Below are 20221 nucleotides of genomic sequence, written 5' to 3'. Positions count from 1 at the left end.
TCAGACTCCAGGCCGGTGCCACTAGTCCTGCTGAGTTATGATGCCAAGCCACAGATCTGCCTGGATATTGTTCTAGATGGGCATGACTGTCCTTCCCACCAAAGGAGATGTGGGGCCCTGGAGGTGTATGAGGGCAGATGAGAGGCCTTGGCCAGTTACAGCATATCTTCCCAAGAGCTCTCCCCTTCCAGTGCCTTTTACACAATCCTGAAAATAGTTTCCTCAGAGCCAGTCCTATGTTAATGTGGTCAGTTCTGGGGTTTGCTTGGGCTGGGGGAGTGGATTCCAAGCCAAACCCAAATTGTAGGTCACTGCTTAGCCCTCCTCTTGCCTCTGCCCCGTGGGACCAAGAGTACAGGGCAATACACAGGTGCACAGTCAGTTGGCACCTGGATGGATTTTGGTGCAAATAGGCACTGCTTTAATGCAACCCCAGACTTCCACAAATGTTTCTGCAAGTGAAGGAGCAGGATGCTGCTGGCTGGTATCTCAAACCCTGAGTTTGGCCATCCTCCAGAGGCTGGCTGCTCAGATCCAGCCTCTTCCCTCAAAGCTGGGGGTCAGAACTGGCCAGTGAGTGACTGGCAAAAGTCCCACAGCAGTCTGGGAGGATGGGGAGTGTTTGTGGGGGAGCCAGAGGGACCCGATGCCATCACACGCAACATCTCTTGCTGCTTGCTTTTAATAGTGTTAATGCTACAGATGCTGCCAGTGCCTTCTGCCTGGCCTGAGGGCTTTTGCCAGTTAAGCCTCACAACAGCCTTGTGAGGTAGGTGGGTGACACAGGTGGACACCAAGCAAGGGGACCCAGGTCAACGTGCAAGCTCTCTTCCTCCCCTCTGACCTGAAGGTTTGGTTTGTTTATCCCAAATTCATTTCCACGTACTGTTGCAAAATGCTCTCTGCTCCAGGCTGACAGCAGTGAGTCAGAGAGGGCCCTTACTAAAGCACTATTCCCAGGGAAAAATCCCTTCCCACTAACACATCTGGCATTTGATTGAAGTTATCCAAGTCCTCACGCTGATTTCCATGGCCGAATTCCCACGCTCCAAACATGGCACAGCAACATTTCTGCTGAGAGTAATCCTGGCTCACGAGAGGAAGCCAAGGAGCTTCAGCTGCTGTGAGGGGCAGAGATCTTCCATGTTTCTTTCAGGACACAATCAAATGCCTTTCTTGGAACACAGCAGTTTCACCAGAGAAGGCAGGAGGCAGCAGAACAAGCACCAATGTCAGGTAAAGTTTGTACCTTCTCACTCAAGTGTGGGCAGGCCATTCCCTCAGAAACCAGCTGAACAAGGACAGAGGGAGCACTGAAGGAAAATTAGGGTTTTCTTCAAGGCATGAGCGCTCAGCCCTCATCTGTCTCTCAGATCAGCCAGCCCAGGACAGGTAGTGTAGGCTCAGGCCAAGGAGGGAGAAAAAAAGAATGATTTTAAAGCATTAGGCTTGAAAATAGACCAGCGTTGGAAATTTAAGCACAGAAGGTTCTAGGGCAGCAGGTTAAACCAACCCCTTCAGGTCAAGACCAGGCATGGAGTAAGCAGGGCAGCAGATGAGTTCTCAGTCAAGAAAGGGGGTAGTGCAGCTTTCATGTGCCAAAGCTCAGCCAGACAGATGTGTGCACTGGCAAATGCCCTCTTGGCACACACTGCTGTTGGTTTCCTGGGGATCCCATACGAAGTTCTGTCAAGTCCATTGTAGCACTGCTATTTTTGCACTTAGCAGAAGGAGGAAGACAGTTAACAACCCACATGTGGGCACAAGAGGTGGGGGACAAGGCACAAACAAGTGTGAAGGAATCAGTATTGTCGAGGTGAGGCAGAGAGCTTACAGTAAGCCAGGCAAAGCAGGGAGCCCTCCTGCCACCCAGACGTGCCAGGGAAAGGTCTGCCTCTGCCCTGGTTGTAGGGATCAGGGAAGGATTTGAGAAATATCAGGGATCAACACCTTTGCTCCAAAAAGCAACAAACAGGAGCAAGAGGGCAGAGGAAACAAAGGGAGCAGGCTCTGGAGAAGACCCAATGAATTAATTTAATAGTATTGCCTCACTTCAGAGGCTTGGGACCACTCTTCATGGCTTCTAAATGGGACACCATTTACATCTGTGGAGCAGCAGCAGATGGAACTGTGCCAAGTTTTAAACAGCAAATCCTCATTTAAGCAATATCAACTTGAAGATTACAGGAGGGCAAGCTGTACCCAAAATACTGGGCCATGTCTTCCCTTCTGGGTTGTCAGAAGTGCTAAGAGACAGCCTGGCCTTGGAGGGGGCTTCTGACACATACAGGTTACAAAGCAGAGTACTCTCTTCTGAGGTTCCCCCATCAGCTTCAGCCTGCACAAAAGCAGCTGAAAGACAGGGCAGGAGCTCCAGCTAAATATGGGCTTCCTGGAGAAGCAGGAGCCAAGGTGAAGCCTTAGCCACCAGACAGCTGTGACCTGCCAATGTGCTGACTTAAGCTTAATTTGGATGTCCTGGCTGGGACTGGGCAATGTCCTGTGTAATAAGGATTTGCCTGGCCAATCCTAGCAGTTGAGAAAGTGCTCTGAGAAGGAATGGGGGACAGAGCAAGTGGAACTGAGCTTCAAGATACTGCCCCGGCACTTGGCACCACCACAGCTCCGCTGGCTTCCAGGGAAGGTCTTGCCACACTTTGGCTCTGCCATGGCACCATGCTGGGCTCAGACCTTTGCTCTGTAGGTGTGCACATTTCTTGGCATTTCACCTATAGGGACAATAGCTCCAGGTCCCCAAAGCTACCTCTCTCTTCTGGGTCCTCTGAGATCAAGGCTGATATGATCTGTCAAGGTTCCACTTCTCCAATGCTGGTAACAGCCAGATGTTCATGCTAGAATACTTTACACTGCACATACCATGGCGACACTGCCTGTCCCAGGCTGTCCCACGTGCCATCTGCCTCCTCCCTTCCAGGGGATACAGTATCTGCTTCCTACTGCTTCACTGTTCTCTCCAGAATGAGCCCTTTTTTCCCCCAGCCCAGCCCCTCACCATTCCTGCTAGGAGCCACTCTCCTTCTCAAGATGGGCTTCTCGATGTCCACTGGGCCTGAACACCCCTCGCCCTCTTGGTGCTCTGGGGTAGGAACCATGCTCCTGAACTCTTGACCTCTCCCACCTTCCACAATCCCAGGGCCTGTGGTGGCCCTGCCAGTTGGGGGCAGCTTTGTGGTCACTGCGGTTGAACATCAGGTTCTCCTTTTTCCTGCCCCGGGCCTCAGTCCCCTCCTCTGTGCTCCATTTCTCCACGTCATGGTGCTCCTCTTTCAAGTCCACAGTTTCTGTTGCTGGTGAGGGATCTTCACGGCACAACTCCCTTCTTTCAGCCAAGGGAGCAGCCCTGCTTCTACTGGGAGGCTTTGAAAACTCCTGGCTGTGCCGTCCAGCAGGTCTACGCTCTGCCCTCTGGCTGAAGACCCTGGGCCCCCTGGAGCCATGGAGTGGATGACAGGCTTCCTCTCCTGCTTCCTGTGAGCCACTGCACAGCTGCCTGCCCCTGCCTCTGGAGCCTGGCCTCTCCCCTCTGTGCCGCTCCCTCTTGCTCAGTTGCTCTCTGGGCACAGCACACCTCTCAGGCTGCCTGGGTTCCACCCTGGGCTCTGATGCCCCGGCTGGCTCGGGAGCTGAGGCTTGGCTGGGCGGCTGGGGCACGTCCGCAGCGCGGGCACTCACCGACAGCTCGGAGACAGTGGCTGCTTGGCCCGGATCCACAGCAGCTGGAGGCTGAAAGAAAAGCCACTGGTTAAGACAAGGCCAGGGGTGTCCCACAGCAGATGACAGTGCTTGGTGCTGCAGCCCAGAGCCCCCTGGAAGCTCTCTGCCCGCAGTGCCGTACCGCCTGGAGGCTGATGAAATATCGGTTCCTCTCTGCCTCGGGGTCGATGATTCCCCCTTTCTCTTGCTGTCTCTTGAAAATCAGGCGCAGTTCTTCCTGGTGCTGCAGCACCTTGGCATCTGGCCTGTATGGCTCCTGAGCAGAAGAAAGCAAGGCAAGGTAAGGGCTCTCTCAACACCTAGCATGGACAGGCATGGCAGGGCTGGGAGCTACTCCCCAAACCCTTCCTTGCACAGTGGCAGGCAACCCGCTTCCTTCTGCCACACTGACCAGGCCTACAGATGGATGGGAAATCCCTGGACAGAAGGTGAGCATCCATCCCAGTGCAGACCCACTGTTTCTGCAGTGACTGCCTTGGGCCATCCTGCTGTGGGGCAGGATGCAGAGCAGCTACCATCAGGTCACTCTCCTGACCTGACTGTATCCCAGTGAGTGCAGGGATGTTCCCCATGGCAGAATCACCTCTCTCTCAGCACATCTGCTCAGCTCAGGGCTATAAAACTGAACCTGCTTGTGAGCTGCCCTTTGGATGGAACATCTAGGAAGACCTGAGATAGAGTGTGCATGCATTACAATGTCCCAGATGAAGCCACCCAGTGAGGAGGCCCAGCTGGGCAGGTGAGCCCCCATCTCTTACCAGAGGGTGCTGTGGGGGCGGCGCTGCCTTCAGAGCACAGAGATCATAGACCAGGGTCTCCCGGCAGACAGGGCACTGCACACCAACCTCCTGTGGGGAGGCAAGAGAGGATAGCAAACCCTGTCTGTGATCCAGCTTATGCACTGCCCCATAACCCCACCCTGGAAGTGGAACAGGGTCATCTTCTTCACTCTTCTGCCAAGGTAAGGAAGCCAGAGGGGTTCCAGCAGCAGCCCGGTGTCTCAACAACTGCTGTGGAAGGTGTCTCCACATGAGGCATGCTGGGATTTGTGCTTCAGCAGTTGACTGCTTTACAAAGCACCTCTGTCAACATGTATGGCTTCAGCCCTCAGCTTAGGATGTATTTTGCTCTGCAGCTGGCAATTGTTCCAACACATGCTAGGCAGGTTTTATCACCCCAAAACACAGGTGGATTTGTGTTTACCCTGCTGCAACCCCCCACAGTTCAAGGACTAGGATTAGGGAAGGAGCCCTTTTTTCTAACTTCTGTGGTTCCAGAAGTCTAAAAATGAAACTCCCTTACCCTTACACAGCAGGCACTGACCCAGAGATCCAATAAACCAACTTGTTTGGTCAGAAAGGGCCCTTGGAGATAACTCAGTCTAATCCCTGTTGATTCTCAGCACAGGCTCCACGTGCCAAAGAGGGTGATACAGATGTTACAAGGGTCTGTGCAGGGGGCCAAGGAAGGCCCAGTACCTGTTTGGGGGATGGTGCAAGGTGCTGCTCCCTCTCCTCCTGCTGCATGAGGATCTCCTCCTCCATGTGCTGGGCATAGCGGGCCAGACAGTGGGAGTGGAAGTAGTGGTAGCACTGGGTCTTTGTGAAGGCTTCTTTCTCCTGTCAAGACAAAAGTGCATCTTGGAAGGATTTCTAAGCAAAGAGTTGTGTAACCACTCAGCTCAGCTGGATTTTCACTTCCATGTCAGTGGTATCCATGGGGAGCCAGTGCTAGCAGAGCAGCCCAACATCTTCTGTTGGGCTGCAGCTCCACTCCCTCAGCAATTACTAGGATGCTGCTTCTTGTTTCAAATGTCAGAAACACTCCCAATGTTAATATGCAAAGATTCTATGACTGATTTCTCTGCATGTGTTCCTGTGTGACCAGCAATCTTCCCACCTGGTGTGTTCTCCTTCCTAGGCAGGTGTTGGCTTTCCTTGCAACCCCAGTAAGGCCTGCTCCCCTGTCTCCACAGACTTCAGCACCTGCATGGATATGTTCTAGTCCCTCCTCACCACCTGTGTGCTGAACTCCAGGTGAGGTGTAGCCAACACAGGGAAGCTGAAATGCACCATCAACTAGCCCCAGAACCTATGCTTCTCTGGAGATGCTCCAGCATGCCCCATGTCCATTTTTTGTAGAAGATTAGAAGTTGATGGGAAGAGCAGCATGTATTGCACTAGGAAGGGCCCTGTGCAGACTGGGAGGCAGGGGGCTGCTGGGGTGTATCGTGGTCCCAGGCTGATATCTCAGTGTCAGAATTCCTGTTCTCTTGCCTCACTTCCCAGTCAGTTTGTGGGGTCAGGAGACACATGCCTACCTGGAATCCATAGAGGCAGATTACACACTGTCCTTGAGGAATATTGTTGTCAGTGAGGATCTCCTTTCCCTTCTGTGAAAGCATTAAAGCAAACGTTTTACTCACTGGCCTGCCCAAGGGCAGTTGGGGATCAGTGTCTGTGGCTGGTCACACCCAATCTCCTCACTCTCACCTCGATCAGTTCATAGAGCACCTCTGTCCCCAGCCTGGCTTCAGCAACACTTCTGAGGGTCTGGGAAATCCTACAGCAAAGCAGCAGAAATCCTTAACACAAATTTAGCTACGCCTTTTCACTGTCCCACATACCTGCCATCCTGCCATGATGACAAGAGAAAAAAGGAGAACAGTGGCCTTCAGGCTTTGCTTGGAGCACAGGATGGGCACACATGCACACACATATTCACATGCTGTTCTGGCTCCCCACAAGCCAGTGCACAGGAAGCCTTTGTTATGACAGGACTTCAGGAGCAGGTTTGCTGATGGCCTCAGCTTGAGCTCAGCCAGCACCCTTTGGTTTTGGTGAATCACAGGCTTTGTTTATGTGATGGCAGCCCCTGAGCAGGTCTGTTGGGAGCCACATCCTCTCGTACTGCTGGCAGGCACCAAGGTCTCTGCACACATTCCACTGTGCCAAGGACAGAAGCACAAAGACGACAATGGGCTGCCCAAGGACTTGGAACAGTGTCACCTCTGTCAAGGCAGGACTAGCAACTTTCAAGGCCCCAGGGATTCAAATAACATTTCTGGGGAACCACAGGGGAACAACCACAAGGTGGACCCCTCTGTGTCAAATCTGGCACCAGTGGCTCCTGAGAGATTTAGGACAAAGTGATTTGGGGACCTGTATGCATCTGTTAACCAGACATGGGATGTCGTGTGAATTACAGAAAGCTTGTCCATCAGTTCTGCCTCCAGGATCTCTGGAGGAACTGCCACTCCCCACCCTCCTGGCACTCACTTTTGAATCTGCTCATCGGACAGCCCCCGTGGATTCCTGATGGAGATCTCCGGAGCTTTATCAGGATACTAGGAAAAAAGAGAAACACCCAAAGCACAACAAGGAAGGTGGAGAGGCCCGAGGCTCGGAGGCGCAGGGGCGGGGGCAGGGGCAGCCTACCTGAGGGGGCACGGAGAGCACCAGGGTGAAGCGGACGTACTGGGAGTCCTGGTCCTGGGCCGTGGCAGGGTGCAGGGTGATGCTGATCTCCCAGGGCTCCCACCTGCACAAGGGGCAGCTCGGGGTGAGCAGGGCGGCGCGGGGCCGGGCCGGGGGTGGGGAAGGCGGGCCGGGGATGGGGAAGGCGGGCCGTACCTGCCCAGGCCCCGCGCCACCTGCAGCTCCTCCAGGTAGATGGACTCCAGCACCTCCACCTCCGGCGGCAGCGCCCTGCGGGAACCGACCAAGCGGGGGTCAGCCGGCTCCGGCGGGCTGGGGGTGCGGGACAGCGGGGGTGCGGGGAGCGGGAAGGGGCCGGGCACGTGGGAAGGTGCAGACACCGGGGAAGGTACGGGGGCTGTTACCAGTCCGCCGCCTCCGCTTCCTCAGCGGCCGCCGCCATCTCCCCGCTGGCCCCGGAAGCGGAAGGGGAGCCCGTTGCCAGGAGACGCCGCGGCGGCGGGGCCGGGCGGGAGCGGAGCGCGGTTCATCCCGCAGCGGGAGCGCTGCCGCCGGGGCTCGGGGCTCGGGGCTCGGGGCTCGGGGCTCGGGGCTCGTCCTGCCTTCCAGCCGGTGGGCAGCAACAAAGCCCGGGGCGGCGGGGGCGACACTCGCCCAGGGGAACGGGGCCGGATGCCGCCCCGCGGGAGGAGAGGTGCCCGCGGAAGGGGACTCGCTGCTCCTCCCCGGCCTCCGTGCCTCGGCAGCTCGGCGGCCCCGTCCCGGGCGATGGAGAACTACCACGTCCTGGAGAGGATCGGAGAAGGGTCCTTCGGGCACGTGTACAAGGGGCGCCGGAGGCACAGCGCCCAGGTGAGGGGACTGGGCTGGGGCTCTGCTGTGCGGGGCCGGGGCTGATTTCTGCTGCCTCTTGTATTCTAAGGCTCTGCCAGGATTTTGGGACCCGGCATCCATTCGGCTTTCTGCTGACGGTCCTGACCAGCTCCAGCTGGCTCTAAGTCATCTGGATTCAAGGGACATCAGAAGCGACCTCAAGACCTCAAAGCAGAGGCAGGACTAAATTTAGATCCTCTGAAACGCCCAAGACAAGCACCCATAGCTGGTGCCTGACTATTACTAGGATGAATGTGTTTTCCTCTTAGCAAGTTGAACTTCCCTCCATTTCAGTTTGTAATTCCCATGTCGTCCTCCCACATGCTTCAGTCCCCTCACCATCATGTCTCTCTGCTATACCCATTCCAGCCTATTGATGTCTTTCTGGGCCAAACACCTGGCCACAATATTCCCAACGTGGTGCACAAGATTAGAAATAAAGGTCAGTAATCACTTTGCTGCAGTTCCTGCCTGTTGATACAGCCCAGGGTGCTGCCAGTGTTCCTCATGTCCAGGGCACACTGCTGGCTAATGTTCTGCCTGCTGTTCACCAGCATCTCAAGGTCCTGTCCCATATTTCTGAAGTCCTGGTTTTATCTGTGTTCACTGATTACATTTCTTTGCTTTAAATGCCAGTGTGAAAAGAAGTGTGAGCAGCAGCATTGATGTGCAAGGGCCTGGGGAGAGCCCTAGGTCCAAGTGAACAAATGTCTCATTGTCCTACTGTATTTGTTCAGCTGGAACCCTGTTTGGGTTAAAAACAGCCTTTGCCAGGGTGGGTCTGACCAGGAGTCTGGTCTGATCACAGCTTTTCCTGCTTTGGAAGGTGGTGGCCTTGAAGTTCATCCCCAAGGTGGGGCGGTCTGAGAAGGAGCTGAAGAACCTGCAGCGGGAAATTGAGATTGTGAGAGACCTCCATCACCCCAACATCATCCAGATGCTTGACAGCTTTGAGACTGCTAATGAGGTGAAGGGGATTACTCCAGGCAATGGCTTTTGCTTGACTGGGGAGGGGAACAAGGGCTGTCCCCTGCTGTTGTAGGGACATCTTTCTCAGGAGATGCTGGTGACTTCATCCCAGGGTCTAGTTAGTGTTTTTCAGAGCCCTTTAGTATGTGCCATGTGGGGAGCCACCACCTGTGTGGGCTGCACTAGGTCATGTGCAGAGGTGAAGGAGCTGACCAGGGGCTGTGACCAGGGGCAGGAGGAGTGGTTTGAGATCACAGGATAAGGGTCACTCTTCACTCATCAGTCTCTTCAGAGACTGGCTTTTCACTGATTTAAACTCTCATGGATATAATATGATAAAAGAGAATTGAAGACTGTTCCCTGGCAAATGGGACCATGAAATAAAGTAATTGGACAGCAGATTCAAAACAAAGCTCAAGGGGGTGATTCTACCCACTGGGCTTGGCAGTACCATTCTGGTCTTGTCCTGTCCTTCCCTCTTCTCTTGTTTTTGCTGGCTGAGATATGGACTGCTACAAGACCTCTGCCACGTGCCAGGTCCTTGCTGCAGTGCAGCCATGGGAGCTCGCTTCCATTCCAAGTCCCAGCCCAAGCTGATGGACTTTGCATAATGCCACCCAAACACTATCCTCAAATTTCTTATCCTGCTCTGTCCTGGTCCCCAGGGCCTGATCTCACCATGTTGCTCTTCCCTCCAGGTGGTGGTAGTGACTGACTATGCAGAGGGAGAGCTCTTCCAGATCCTGGAGGATGATGGGACCTTGCCTGAGAGCCAGGTATCTCTGTCATTGCAGTGGCCATGCAGTGTTTGCTGCAGGTTAGAGAAAACAGGACCTGTGTGCCTGCAGGCAGAGGGTCTCAGCTGTGAGCCAGGGGATGTCAGGAGGGTGAGGGTGCCTCTGGGACTTTACCTGGCAGAGCTTCTGAAAAGGATGGAGAGGGGGCTAGGTTGGCATTGTGGGACAGTGGGGTCCTGCAGAGACCTCAGTTTCTCTGTTCCCTTTATGAGGGCCACAGCACTAGGCTGCCTTGGCTATTGGCCCACTCCAAGGAACTGCTGGCCCACAGCTGGGGTTGGTCCCTGCCCCAAACTGGACAAAAGTAGAAGTAGTGTGGGAGCCAGGCTGTAAGGGACCTAGCCCCTGTGGTTGTGCCAGTGGGTGGCACCATGGGACACAGGGTGAGGCTTCTGTGTCTCTGGCAGGTCCAGGCCATAGCTGCCCAACTCATCTCTGCTCTCTATTACCTGCACTCCCACCGCATCCTGCACCGTGACATGAAACCCCAGAACATCCTGCTGGGCAAAGATGGTGTTGTCAAGCTCTGTGACTTTGGGTGAGTGCTGGGGGCCAGCCTGAGGGGAATGCTGGGCATTGGAGCAGCCAAGGGATTTCCTGCATGCTATAGAGGAGGAGTGGGGGAGTGTGGAAGGGGGCCTGGATTCTGTGCATATTCAGAGGTTAACCTGAGAGGGGAGATTTTGTTCTCCAGAGGAGGATAAACTCATAGGGAACTCCCTGGGAGCTGCAACAGATGTTTCAGTCTGGACTTGAGATCTGTGCTTTGCTCTGAGCAGGTTTGCCCGTGCCATGAGCATCCACACCATGGTGCTGACGTCCATCAAGGGCACCCCGCTGTACATGTCCCCTGAGCTGGTGGAAGAGCGGCCGTATGACCACACAGCAGACCTGTGGTCTGTGGGCTGCATCCTGTACGAGCTGTTTGTGGGCACCCCTCCCTTCTACACCAACAGCATCTTCCAGCTGGTCAGCCTCATCATCAAGGACCCTGTCAAATGGCCTGTGACCATGAGCCCAGTGTTCAGGGTAAGGGCTGGGGCCCTGTCTGCAGGGTGAGATCTGTTAATGCAGTTTTGGCCTTGCCTGCTGCCCTGGTGGGTCACTCGTGGCTTTTATGTCCCCTAGCAGGGACTTCAGAACACAGAAAAGCAATGAGAGCTGGACCTCCTGGAAGGGGAATCCTTATCACTGTTATCAAATATCTGCTGTCCATAAGCTGGGAAACTGGGTCCAACAGCAGAGGAGTAATTTATTGGGTTGTGAAGGGGAATGCCTTGCCATCTGCCCCAAGCACTAGAAGTACTCCTTTCCCAGAGCTAGGCAGGAAAGGCAGGCCTCCTGGGTGCCCTCACTGAGGGAGACTGGTGGGCACACTGTGCTCACTAGTGGGTGCTGAACATGTATCAGTGATCCTGCTGCTCTGCAGGATTTCCTTCAGGGATTACTGATGAAGGACCCCCAGGAGCGCCTGTCATGGCCAGAGCTGCTTTCTCACCCCTTCATTGCTGGACGTGTTACTGGTGAGTATTTACTCCTTTTCCAAAGCTGTCCAGGTCTGTTTCCTTCTACTACTGTCTGGAGACTGGGAGGACCTCCCTGCCCTGCTATTTTTACTATCCTGGTCTATGCCTCTCTCCTCTCAGCTTTTTCCAAGCACTGACTCCTAGCTCCTGGTCCTGGTCTTGCTCTGGGTTCCTTGGGATTCCCCTGGGATCTCAAGAGAGATCACTCTGTGTCCCACGAAAGAGCTGCTGCTGAAGTTCTCCTCTTGCCTCCCCAGTGATTGATGACACAGAAGAGCATGGGATTTCAAACCCCTTCACCATGAAGCTGTCTCCAGAGCTGCAGGCCCTGAAGGAGCAGCAAGTCCATTCCATGGTCCCTAGGAGCAGCTCGTCCAGGATCTTGAGAAAGGCCCAGCAGAAGATGGTTGAAGAGACACAGAAAAAGGTGGAGAAAAGTCTGAGGTTCCCCTGGCTATGTCTCACAGTCAAGGCAAAGGAAGGACACTAAAGCGGGCCCTGGGGGAAAACACAGGAGTACCTGGGTCAGGCTGGGGTGTCAGCAACACACAAGGCAGGATGTGGGGTGCTCATGGTGGTGGAGTCTAGGGGACTTATCTGACTGAGTAACCCTGCCCTGACCAAACTTCTCTGCCATCACCAGGGTCAACTGAAGGCAGGTGATCCATCTATGAAGGATTCTGTCAATGGACATCCCACACCTAGACCTAGACCTAGACCAGCATCAGGGAAGGCAGCCCCTGAGGAGAGGGAGCCATTGGCTGCCTCCAATGAGAAGAGTCTGTATCTCCTGCAAGGAAAGAGCAGCACAGCAGAGTTTGAGGAGTTTGAGGAGTCTCCTCCCACCCCAGGGTGAGGGAGGCAGAGACTGGGGCAGGAGGAAGGGGAAAGGAAAGGTCTTTCACTGACTGTACTGTTTCCTTGGCCAGGCAGCACAGCCTCTCTCAAGACTATGAGTGGGAGTTTCTTGGAGCAGGTTCCCCTCCACAGCCTGATGCTGGCAGGGTAGAGCCCTGCAGCAGGCACAGCATTGTGGACCTGGAGACTGAGGTAAGATGGTGTCTTCAGTGAGGACAGCAGGGCCCAGTTGCCAGGGACTGCTTCAGAGACCCTGGGACTAGCAGGTCTGTGTCACCAGTCCTCTCTCTTCTGTGGCTAGGAGCTGGAGAGTGATGAGGAGTGGCAGCAGCTGAGTGAGGACACTGAGGCCTCAGCCATGCAGCTGAGCATGCCTCTGGGCCTGCTGAGGGACCCAGCTTTCCAGCACCGTGTCCGGGACCGCCTGGCAGACTCTGCTCAGCAGGTAAGGGATGGCTGGCCCAGGAAACTAAGACTGGAGAATTGGATGCTGCCTTCTTCATCAGGATTAGGTTGGAAACATATGGAGAATCAGTTCAGCCAGCAAAAAGATCCTCTGCTTTTCCAGGAGTTGGAACTGTCTTGTGCACTTGGCTTGCCATCTGCTGCTCTGCTGTCCCCTGCCTGAATGGGTTGAAGGGCTGCTCCATGGCTGGTGGAGACACCAAAACTGCTGCTTATTATAAGCTCTTCTGTCTTCTCTGTGTCCAGGTGCTGGAAGGGATGCTGGAGGGAGCCTCCCATCTTCGTTCTGTGCTTCGTGTTATTGGCAATCTCCTGTCTACCCAGTGTGATGCTGAGCTGCTGGACCACTTCTGCCAAGAGCTGAATGTGCCTCTGTCCCTGCTGTGTCTAGCCAAGCAGATCCTGGAAAGTGCTGTCACCAAGCAGGTGGGTGTAGAACCCCAGGGAAATATGGGTGCTTTCCAGCCCTGCAGAGTGCTGGTGCTGAGGAGGCCCTGGTGTCCTGCTGGATCTGGCTCACAGGTTCCTCTTCCAGGCACACTTGGGAAGGGGGAGGTTCTGGTAGGGAAGGATCCTGTTGTAGTGGTGTGGGGATGGCCAGCAGACAATCCCCATTTGTGGTTTCTTTCTGGATTCTGCAGCAGCCCTGGTGTATCGCTGTGCTGACAGACCTCCTCATGGTGACCAAAGTTTATTTCAGCAGTGAATGTAGCCTGGAGGAGAGTGGGCAAAAGGACAGGTAGGGACAACCTTCTGTTCCCTGAGGTCTCGTGTGGTCACTTTGGGGACCACAGGCAGTAGGTGGAAGGGTGATGTTCATACTCTGCAGCTGGAGTTGTCTCTGTGGGGGAGCATCATGGTCTAAGTGCTTCATGCCATATTGCTGTGCTCACTGAGTAGCACTTTCCTTGACCGGGATTAACTGGAGGCAAGGCACAGCTGACAAGTCTGGTGGTGCTGCCTGCTGACAGCAGCTCACAGTGTGAGTGCTGCCTGCTCCATTAGCCAGGGCCACGTGAGCCTGTCCTCACAGCAAGGGGCCATGTCTCTCTGGACTCAGCTGTCCCTGCTCTCCCCCCAGTCTGCAGGAGAGTGCTGACTGCTTCCTGGCCCTGCTGCCGGAGCTGCTGGCTGTGCCAGTCGACAGTGAGATGAGAGTCTGCCAGCAAAGCCTCTTGGTAAGGGTGCTCCTATCTCCCTCCTTCACACCCTCTGCCCCCAGGGACAGAAGCTATGGGGGTGTCTGTGTGTGTTGAAGGAACGCAGCCTGAGGACCCTGCTCCTAACTATGGGGCCTGATGCTGTCTCACCCATTGGGGTTTTTGTGGGGAATTGCATACAAAAGAAGGTCTCTGAAGGGGCACTTTCACTGGCCTTACCCTTCTGGTGTGGCTTTACTAGCTGAGCCAATGGCCAGTGCAGTCCCTTGTACACACTCTTGCACAAAAAGTGTCACTTCACCAGACATGCCCCTGGTTCTGCTGCCAAGAGTTCTGCTGCTGGGATTGTGCTGGGTGGGCACAGCAGGTTCTCAGCATTGGAGTATGATTCACATGTGGCTCGGGCAGGAGATGCATACAGGCTTGCATTTGATATCTTTTAGCTTTTGTTTTCAAGCTGCATGTTTTAACAACAGAGTCAGCAAGAGCAAAAATAGCTGTTGGGCATGGTCTGCCAGGCTGTGATAGAGGTGAGGAGGGACATATGCCTCCATGTGTACCCCTCATTTCAGCAGCATGCAGCCAGATGTGGGTCCCATACAGTAACCTGGCTGGAGTGGGCATTTGGAGGTCCCTGAAGTTCCAGCATGAGTCCTTCTCCCCTCTCTTCTGTCCTCCCACAGCTTCCTCCTGTGCTGTCCTTTTCTTTCCTCTCAAACTCAGTCTGCAGTGATGGCAACCCCTGTGTCTTCCCTAGTGCTTCACCCAGCTCTGTGAGAGCCTGGACACAACAGACCCTTGTATCTCTGCACAATTCTACACCAGGCTGCAAGAGGAGCATCAGCCCCTGCTGGACAGACTCCTTCAAGAATCCATCTTAGAGCAGCCTGCTCTTCGAGGTAGCAGTGATAGCAGCTCACCACCTCTTCCTGGGGTTTCTTCTCCTTCCTCGCCTTGGGCTCCATCAGAGCACTGATGGCCATTGTAGTGCTGTTGGCCAGAAGAGGTGGCTGAAATTTATCTGTCCAGACCCCTGCTAACTTGGGTTCTCTTCCCTCAATCCCAGATCTCACCCTCCTTATGTCACAGACCTGACTTTTCCTCTCTTGCCATCTAACCCTACCCTGCTGCCCCTCAGCACCTTTAGCACAATGAGTCCCCAGCTCTGTCCCTGTGCAGGTGCAGCAGTGGAAGGCAAGTCAGCCCAGGACCAGAGCCCATGTGTGGCAGAGCTCTTCCTGGCTGCATTGGCTGCTGCATGCAGCATCCCCCTGGAGAGAAGCAGCTGTCGGGAAGCCAAGCAGCAGGTCAGACCAGCTCTCTGTACAGGGTGAAGAGGTGTGGTCCTCCCAGGGGCAGCAGCCCTTTCTAGGAGGATCTCTTTCTCAACAGTAGAGTGGAGGGCTGGGATCCTCTGGCTTTATTGGCTGCAAGGCTCATATTTGTGGGCTGCACCTCCCCAGCCAACAGCTGACCTTAGGAATGTAAGGATTCTTGAATCAATTGAGACTCAAACTTAGGATCTGAACTATGAGATGGGCTAAGTAAAGAACTAGGCAATGCAGGGAAAACAAGAATTCTTTTATTACAGTGATATGAACTGTAGGAAATCTGAAATTGAAGGGGTAGTAAGAGGGAAAACAATTACAGGTTTACATTTGATTCTTTAATGCTGGGTCAGCAAGGAGGGAAGGAGGAATCTTACCTTGCTCATCTGAACTCTGGAACTCTGCATCAAAGCCATGCTAGGTCATGGCAGATGGGCATCCCTTAGCAGACACAGGCAACATGTAGGAAGCAGATGCTTTCTTTCATTAAATTGTTGCTAGCATCAAACCCTTCTAGTCTGGGCAGTGCTTCAGGTCCAAAGCAGGCTGATTTCTGCAGGTTGCTTATGCAGTAGCTGAAAACCTTATGGAAGGAGAGAGTCAGCAGCTTGCAAGACTGCTGGAGAGACTGGAGGACCCAGGCTGCTCCTTGAACATCCTGAAGGTAATGGCCCAGTCCTTTTGTCTGGCTCTGCCTAGAGGTGCCTGGGCCTTTGCTCTGGAATTAGGAGCATGGCAAACAGGGAACTGTGAGCTTAGCCCTCAATGGTTCCTATCTGCCTGGCGTGAGTTGTTGAATAAGTGAGCCCATGGTAGCCATGGGGTGGAACCTGTCTGCAGGGCCTGGTGGCATCTCTCCCCTCTGCCTTGCAGATCCTCTATGCTGGCTGCCATGCCTACCCCAACCTGTGCCAGCACCTGGGAAGGAACCAGCCTCTGTGGGGTTCCCTCATGCAGATCTTGCAGGGTGAGGTAGGACTGATCACAGCCCTCGTGGAGGGGTAGGAGTGTGGGCAAGCAGGATGCATTCCTCTGAGCACTGGTCAGATAAAATCTGTGGGGGAAGAGGAGTTTTGGGGAGTTAATCAGAAGAGTGCAGTTCTCCTTTGGGGCCCAGAAACACCTCCTCCTTCCCTGCTATGACTTCTGTTCCTTTGGTAGGTCCCTGTGCTGGAGGTGACCCAGGAGGCAGCCTATGAAGCCTCTCTGTACCTGCTGGCCCTGCTCACCCTGCAGCTTCAGGTATCCCCTCCCAGGTAAGCAGACACTTTCATTCATGGGGGGGAGAGGAACATGCCCTGCCCTGAACAGCACTCTGTCCTGCACACTGCCTGGAGCTGGAACCTGGTCCCACTGATCCCTCTGACCCATACATACCAGCAGAATGCTGGGCAGTGTGGGTGGGTGCTGGGGATGTGGTGAGGATGACCCAGTGCAGACAAGGAGGTGCTGTGAACCAGGGCTCCTCCTGAAACGTGGCTGCTTCCCAGCTGTGTGGGTATTGGATGCTGCTGTTCTGCATGATGTGGAGCTGTGGGAACATAGTGCTTCTCTCCTGGTCTCTGCATTTCAGGTGTGAGGAGATGGTTGCCCTGGCTGTGGATCTCATCACCCAGTCTCCTGTTGTGTCCCTTGTGGTAAGCCACCCCCCCACCAGAGTCACTACTGAGAGCCTTGCAGACCCCTGCATCCCATTTGGGCCTTACTGTTCCTCACTCAGGGTGGGATGAGGCCAAGGGATGAAGGGTCAATAGTGACCGAGCAGATGGGAAAGTCCCAAAGGTGCTGAACTCTCCTTGTCCCACAGGGTGCTGCAGCATTTCTCCTGGCACAGCTCAGTCGGCATGGGGTGGCTTTGCAGCTCCAGAGAGAAAAGATCCTACCAGTGGTAACAAATGTGCTGACTGCACCTGCTGAGGTATGGGATGGGGACAGAGAAGCTGGGGACCCATGCACACTGTAGAGGTGTGCAAAGACGGGCTCAGAAGGGTGCAAGAGTGATGCTGCTGCCCTCAAGCCCAGCACCCAGCTTCAGAGTGTCTCCCACTCTCTTACAGCTGCAGCTCCCCCTGCCAATGGGTGCTGGTCTCTATGATGGGTTGTTTTTCCTCCTGCTGAAACTCCTTGAACAGGTACCAGTCCAACCATGTCTTCTGCCTGGTCTCTGCCAAAAGGTGTGGTGGCAAAAAGGCCTGAATGCACATTGGTAACAAGGCTGAGGGAAATCAGGAACTGTGCAGTTTTGGCTGCACAACCCCGTGAAAGTCACCTTGTGTCCCTGCAGGGCTGATGGGAGAGTGGTGGGTGGGGAGGGGTGATCCATGGGCTCACTGAAGTGAAGGAGGGCAGAGATGCCCTGGGACTGACACTGCTGAAAGCTGCAGCAGGACTCCTGGCCCATGTCAGTCTAGCCCTGACCTTCAGAGAACCATGGGACTGGCAGAGCCATGTATCAGAACCCTGGGGGCCATGAAGGCCTCTGACATCTGCCTCTCTGCCTCTAGGAGGATGTGGTCTTGGAGCAGGGCTTTGCTTCCTCTGAGCTATGGAGCCTGGTCTGCCATTGTGTAGCTGTGGTGCTTCATGTGGGCACCGCCAGTGCAGTGCTGGAGGAAGATCCACCCCCAAGTGCTGGTCACCCCATGGCAGAGCCAGACTGGAACCTCCTCTCCCCTCAAGGTAGGAGCTGTGGGACAGCAGGGCATCTGCCCTGGACCCTGCTTCACATCCTTCCATATCTGTCCCCCTCCACATCTGTTCCCTGAGGCCAGAGGACTCAGGTGGTTTTTTTGAGGATTGCAGTGTCTGCTGGGGAGAGAGGGCTGGGCTGGCCCATGCTGTGCCCAGCTGGCAGCAGCTCAGCTGAGCTGGCTGTGGAGGAGCAAAAAGGATGTCTGTGCTGCAGGGAATGTCCACTGGCAGGTGTGACCACCTGGGTGGAGATTTTCTGGTTTTGGGCAGGGAATCACAGAATTCACCCTGGAGCAGGCTTGAGAGAGCACAGACAGAAGTGAAGAAACATTACAGCCTTCTCTATCTTTGCCCTTCTGCCTGCTGTTTTCTCTGCAGGAACCCTGTTATTCCTCAGCCTGGCCCTCAGCATCTTCACTCGTGAGTCCCAACAGTGTCTGCCTCAGCTCAGCCAGTCCCATGGTGTCCTCATGGTGACACTGAAGAGACTGCTGTCCCCTGGCTTCTTGGCATGCGTGGCAGAGATGTGAGTTGTGGAAGGGCTGAAGTGGGCAGAGCTCAGCTGCTGAATGGGGCATGGACATGAGCACACCAAGGGCTGAGAAGTTTCTGACCAGGCACTTGCAGAACCTCTCCTTAGTGACTGGCACAGGGAATGCCCTTTGCCCTTTGCCCCTTGCCCTGAGGTTTTTTTGATCGTCTCTGTATTAAACCTTCTTTCTTTCACTAATTCAGGCAAGCAGGAAAAGATGGGGACCCTGAGGTTGTCCCAGATGTGGTCATCCAGGTCTGCCAGCTCCTCTCTTTCCCTTTTGCCCTGGATGTGGATAAAGACACCTTAGCACTGATTATGGAGGCTGTGAGAGATACCCAGATCCCTGCCCAGCTGCTACAGGTACTTTCTTGGCCCTGTGTTCCCTTTCCCCCCATACTGTGGTGACCCTTCCCTACATTGCAGTCCCCAATGCATGGCACCACTTCGCATCCTGTTGGCAGCCCACAGGGATGTCATTTGGGTGCTATGCAGCCCTTGGAGAAGCTGGACTGGCTGCTAAGCTTGCACTGACCTGCTGGCTGCCTTCAGCTGCTGCTTGGCTTGGCTCATGTGTGAGCAGTCACTCAGCAGTGCTGTCTGTCCTTCTGCCTTAGGTCTGCGCTCACCATCTGCCCTTCTCGTTCACCGAGCTCCCCATGGGCCTCTTGTGCCAATTTGTGGTGTCTGATATACAGGTCATAGACCAAGTGGTGAGGGAAGCTGCTGCCTCGGAGCACATTGTTGCCTTCTTGAAGTCTGTCTTGTCCTCAGACAATGTCATACTCACAAGTGACCTCCTGTCTCTCCTGACCCATGTGGCCCGGGCCAGTTCCGAGCACCTGCCCTTTCTCCAGAGGATCCTGAGGGACTCAGATGTGGCTGACCAGCCACTGACCTACCTGCTCAGGCACAAGCAACACCTGATACGGGCCAGAACCTGCAACTTGCTGGGCAACCTGCTCCGGCACAGCTTTTCCCCAGAGCTGCAGAGCCAGCCGGGTTGGCTGGAGAGGCTGCTGGAGTGCCTGTGGGACCCGGCGAGCAGTGTGCGCAGGGCAGCCACCTTCGCGGTGGGCAACGCCGCCTGCCACGCGTCCTGCCCGGCGGAGACGCTGGGCCGGGCCGTGCCAGCGCTGACCCGGCTGCTGAGCGACTCTCGGGCCCAGACCTGCCACAACGCGGCCCTGGCCCTGAGCAACCTGGGCCAGCGCGGGGAGGAGCTGCGGGATCTGCTGATCCAGAGCGGGGCCCTCGACCGCCTGCTGCAGGTGACCTGCCAGGACCCGCGCAAGGCCGTGCGGGAGGGAGCCCTCGAGGCGCTGCGAGCCCTCAGCCAGCACCCGGGGATCCAGCAGGTACGGCACGGGGACCCCGCTCCTTTGGGGGACCTGATAGAGCTGTAGGGACAAGGGTCAAGCTGGTGGGTGACTCCTGTCCCTCTCTTGGCTGTGCAGGTCCTGCTGTCCCTCAAAGCCACCGAGAGGCTGGCGGCGCTGGCCGCTGTCAGTCCCCATACGCCTTTTGCCCGGCACTGCGAGCCGCTCTTCCGCCGCCGGTGCGAGCAGCTCCTCCGCCGCCTCGCAGCTCCGTCCGGCCGCGCGGGGCCCAGCCCGCTGTCGCCGCGTACCGGCGCTGAGCGGTGATGCCCGGGCATCCCGGGACGCCACGGACGCTTCCTTCACCCTCCTCAGGCTCCAGCCGGACCTTCCTTGCAACCCGCGCTGTCCGCCTGAGGGGGCGTCTACCCGGCCGTCTTTACCCGGGGTGCCCCCCGCGGGAAGCCGGCCCTGACAAAATGCCCGTTCCCGCCGGCTCCCGGAGCCGCGCCCGCGCCGCCGCCGTGCTCC

The 20221-nt window shown here is 55.5% G+C and overlaps 2 protein-coding genes across 2 annotated transcripts; one reads left to right on the top strand and one right to left on the bottom strand.

The window, feature by feature from the left end:
• Nucleotides 1-610: 610 nt before the first annotated feature.
• On the bottom strand, nucleotides 611-7634 carry RNF25 (ring finger protein 25). Its single transcript, XM_058027798.1, has 10 exons — nucleotides 7577-7634; nucleotides 7368-7442; nucleotides 7173-7275; nucleotides 7014-7081; nucleotides 6228-6297; nucleotides 6056-6127; nucleotides 5214-5354; nucleotides 4494-4583; nucleotides 3857-3991; nucleotides 611-3744 (listed from the first exon to the last, which is right to left on the bottom strand). The coding sequence occupies exons 1-10, from the start codon at nucleotides 7612-7614 to the stop codon at nucleotides 3022-3024; spliced, it is 1515 nt and encodes a 504-aa protein (XP_057883781.1). The 5' UTR covers nucleotides 7615-7634; the 3' UTR covers nucleotides 611-3021.
• Nucleotides 7635-7820: 186 nt separating this feature from the next.
• Nucleotides 7821-20124, top strand: STK36 (serine/threonine kinase 36). Its single transcript, XM_058027974.1, has 26 exons — nucleotides 7821-8024; nucleotides 8872-9012; nucleotides 9713-9790; nucleotides 10219-10349; nucleotides 10591-10840; nucleotides 11241-11334; nucleotides 11595-11764; nucleotides 11981-12189; nucleotides 12267-12387; nucleotides 12497-12640; nucleotides 12907-13086; nucleotides 13302-13399; nucleotides 13742-13838; nucleotides 14578-14719; nucleotides 15000-15127; nucleotides 15708-15812; nucleotides 16022-16120; nucleotides 16310-16404; nucleotides 16722-16785; nucleotides 16956-17066; nucleotides 17206-17280; nucleotides 17653-17827; nucleotides 18218-18365; nucleotides 18575-18734; nucleotides 18989-19729; nucleotides 19829-20124. Exons 1-26 carry the CDS (start codon nucleotides 7845-7847, stop codon nucleotides 20015-20017), a joined length of 4125 nt encoding a protein of 1374 aa, XP_057883957.1. The 5' UTR covers nucleotides 7821-7844; the 3' UTR covers nucleotides 20018-20124.
• Nucleotides 20125-20221: the final 97 nt, after the last annotated feature.

The sequence above is a fragment of the Melospiza georgiana genome, chromosome 7, assembly GCF_028018845.1.
Source record: "Melospiza georgiana isolate bMelGeo1 chromosome 7, bMelGeo1.pri, whole genome shotgun sequence".
NCBI lineage: Eukaryota > Metazoa > Chordata > Aves > Passeriformes > Passerellidae > Melospiza > Melospiza georgiana.
The sequence above is the reverse complement of the archived record's forward strand: the minus strand, read 5'-3'. Positions and strand labels throughout refer to the sequence as shown.

Excerpts from the sequence above, each read along its gene's own strand:
- STK36 (XM_058027974.1), top strand. The coding sequence starts at position 7,845 with ATGCCGCCCCGCGGGAGGAGAGGTGCCCGCGGAAGGGGACTCGCTGCT. Across the intron at positions 10,350-10,590 it reads GTCAAGCTCTGTGACTTTGG|GTTTGCCCGTGCCATGAGCA; the intron begins GTGAGTGCTGGG and ends TGCTCTGAGCAG. Across the intron at positions 17,828-18,217 it reads GAACCTCCTCTCCCCTCAAG|GAACCCTGTTATTCCTCAGC; the intron begins GTAGGAGCTGTG and ends TTTTCTCTGCAG.
- RNF25 (XM_058027798.1), bottom strand. The coding sequence starts at position 7,614 with ATGGCGGCGGCCGCTGAGGAAGCGGAGGCGGCGGACTG. Across the intron at positions 7,443-7,576 it reads GAAGCGGAGGCGGCGGACTG|GGCGCTGCCGCCGGAGGTGG; the intron begins GTAACAGCCCCC and ends CGGTTCCCGCAG. Across the intron at positions 5,355-6,055 it reads TCTGCCTCTATGGATTCCAG|GAGAAAGAAGCCTTCACAAA; the intron begins GTAGGCATGTGT and ends TTGTCTTGACAG.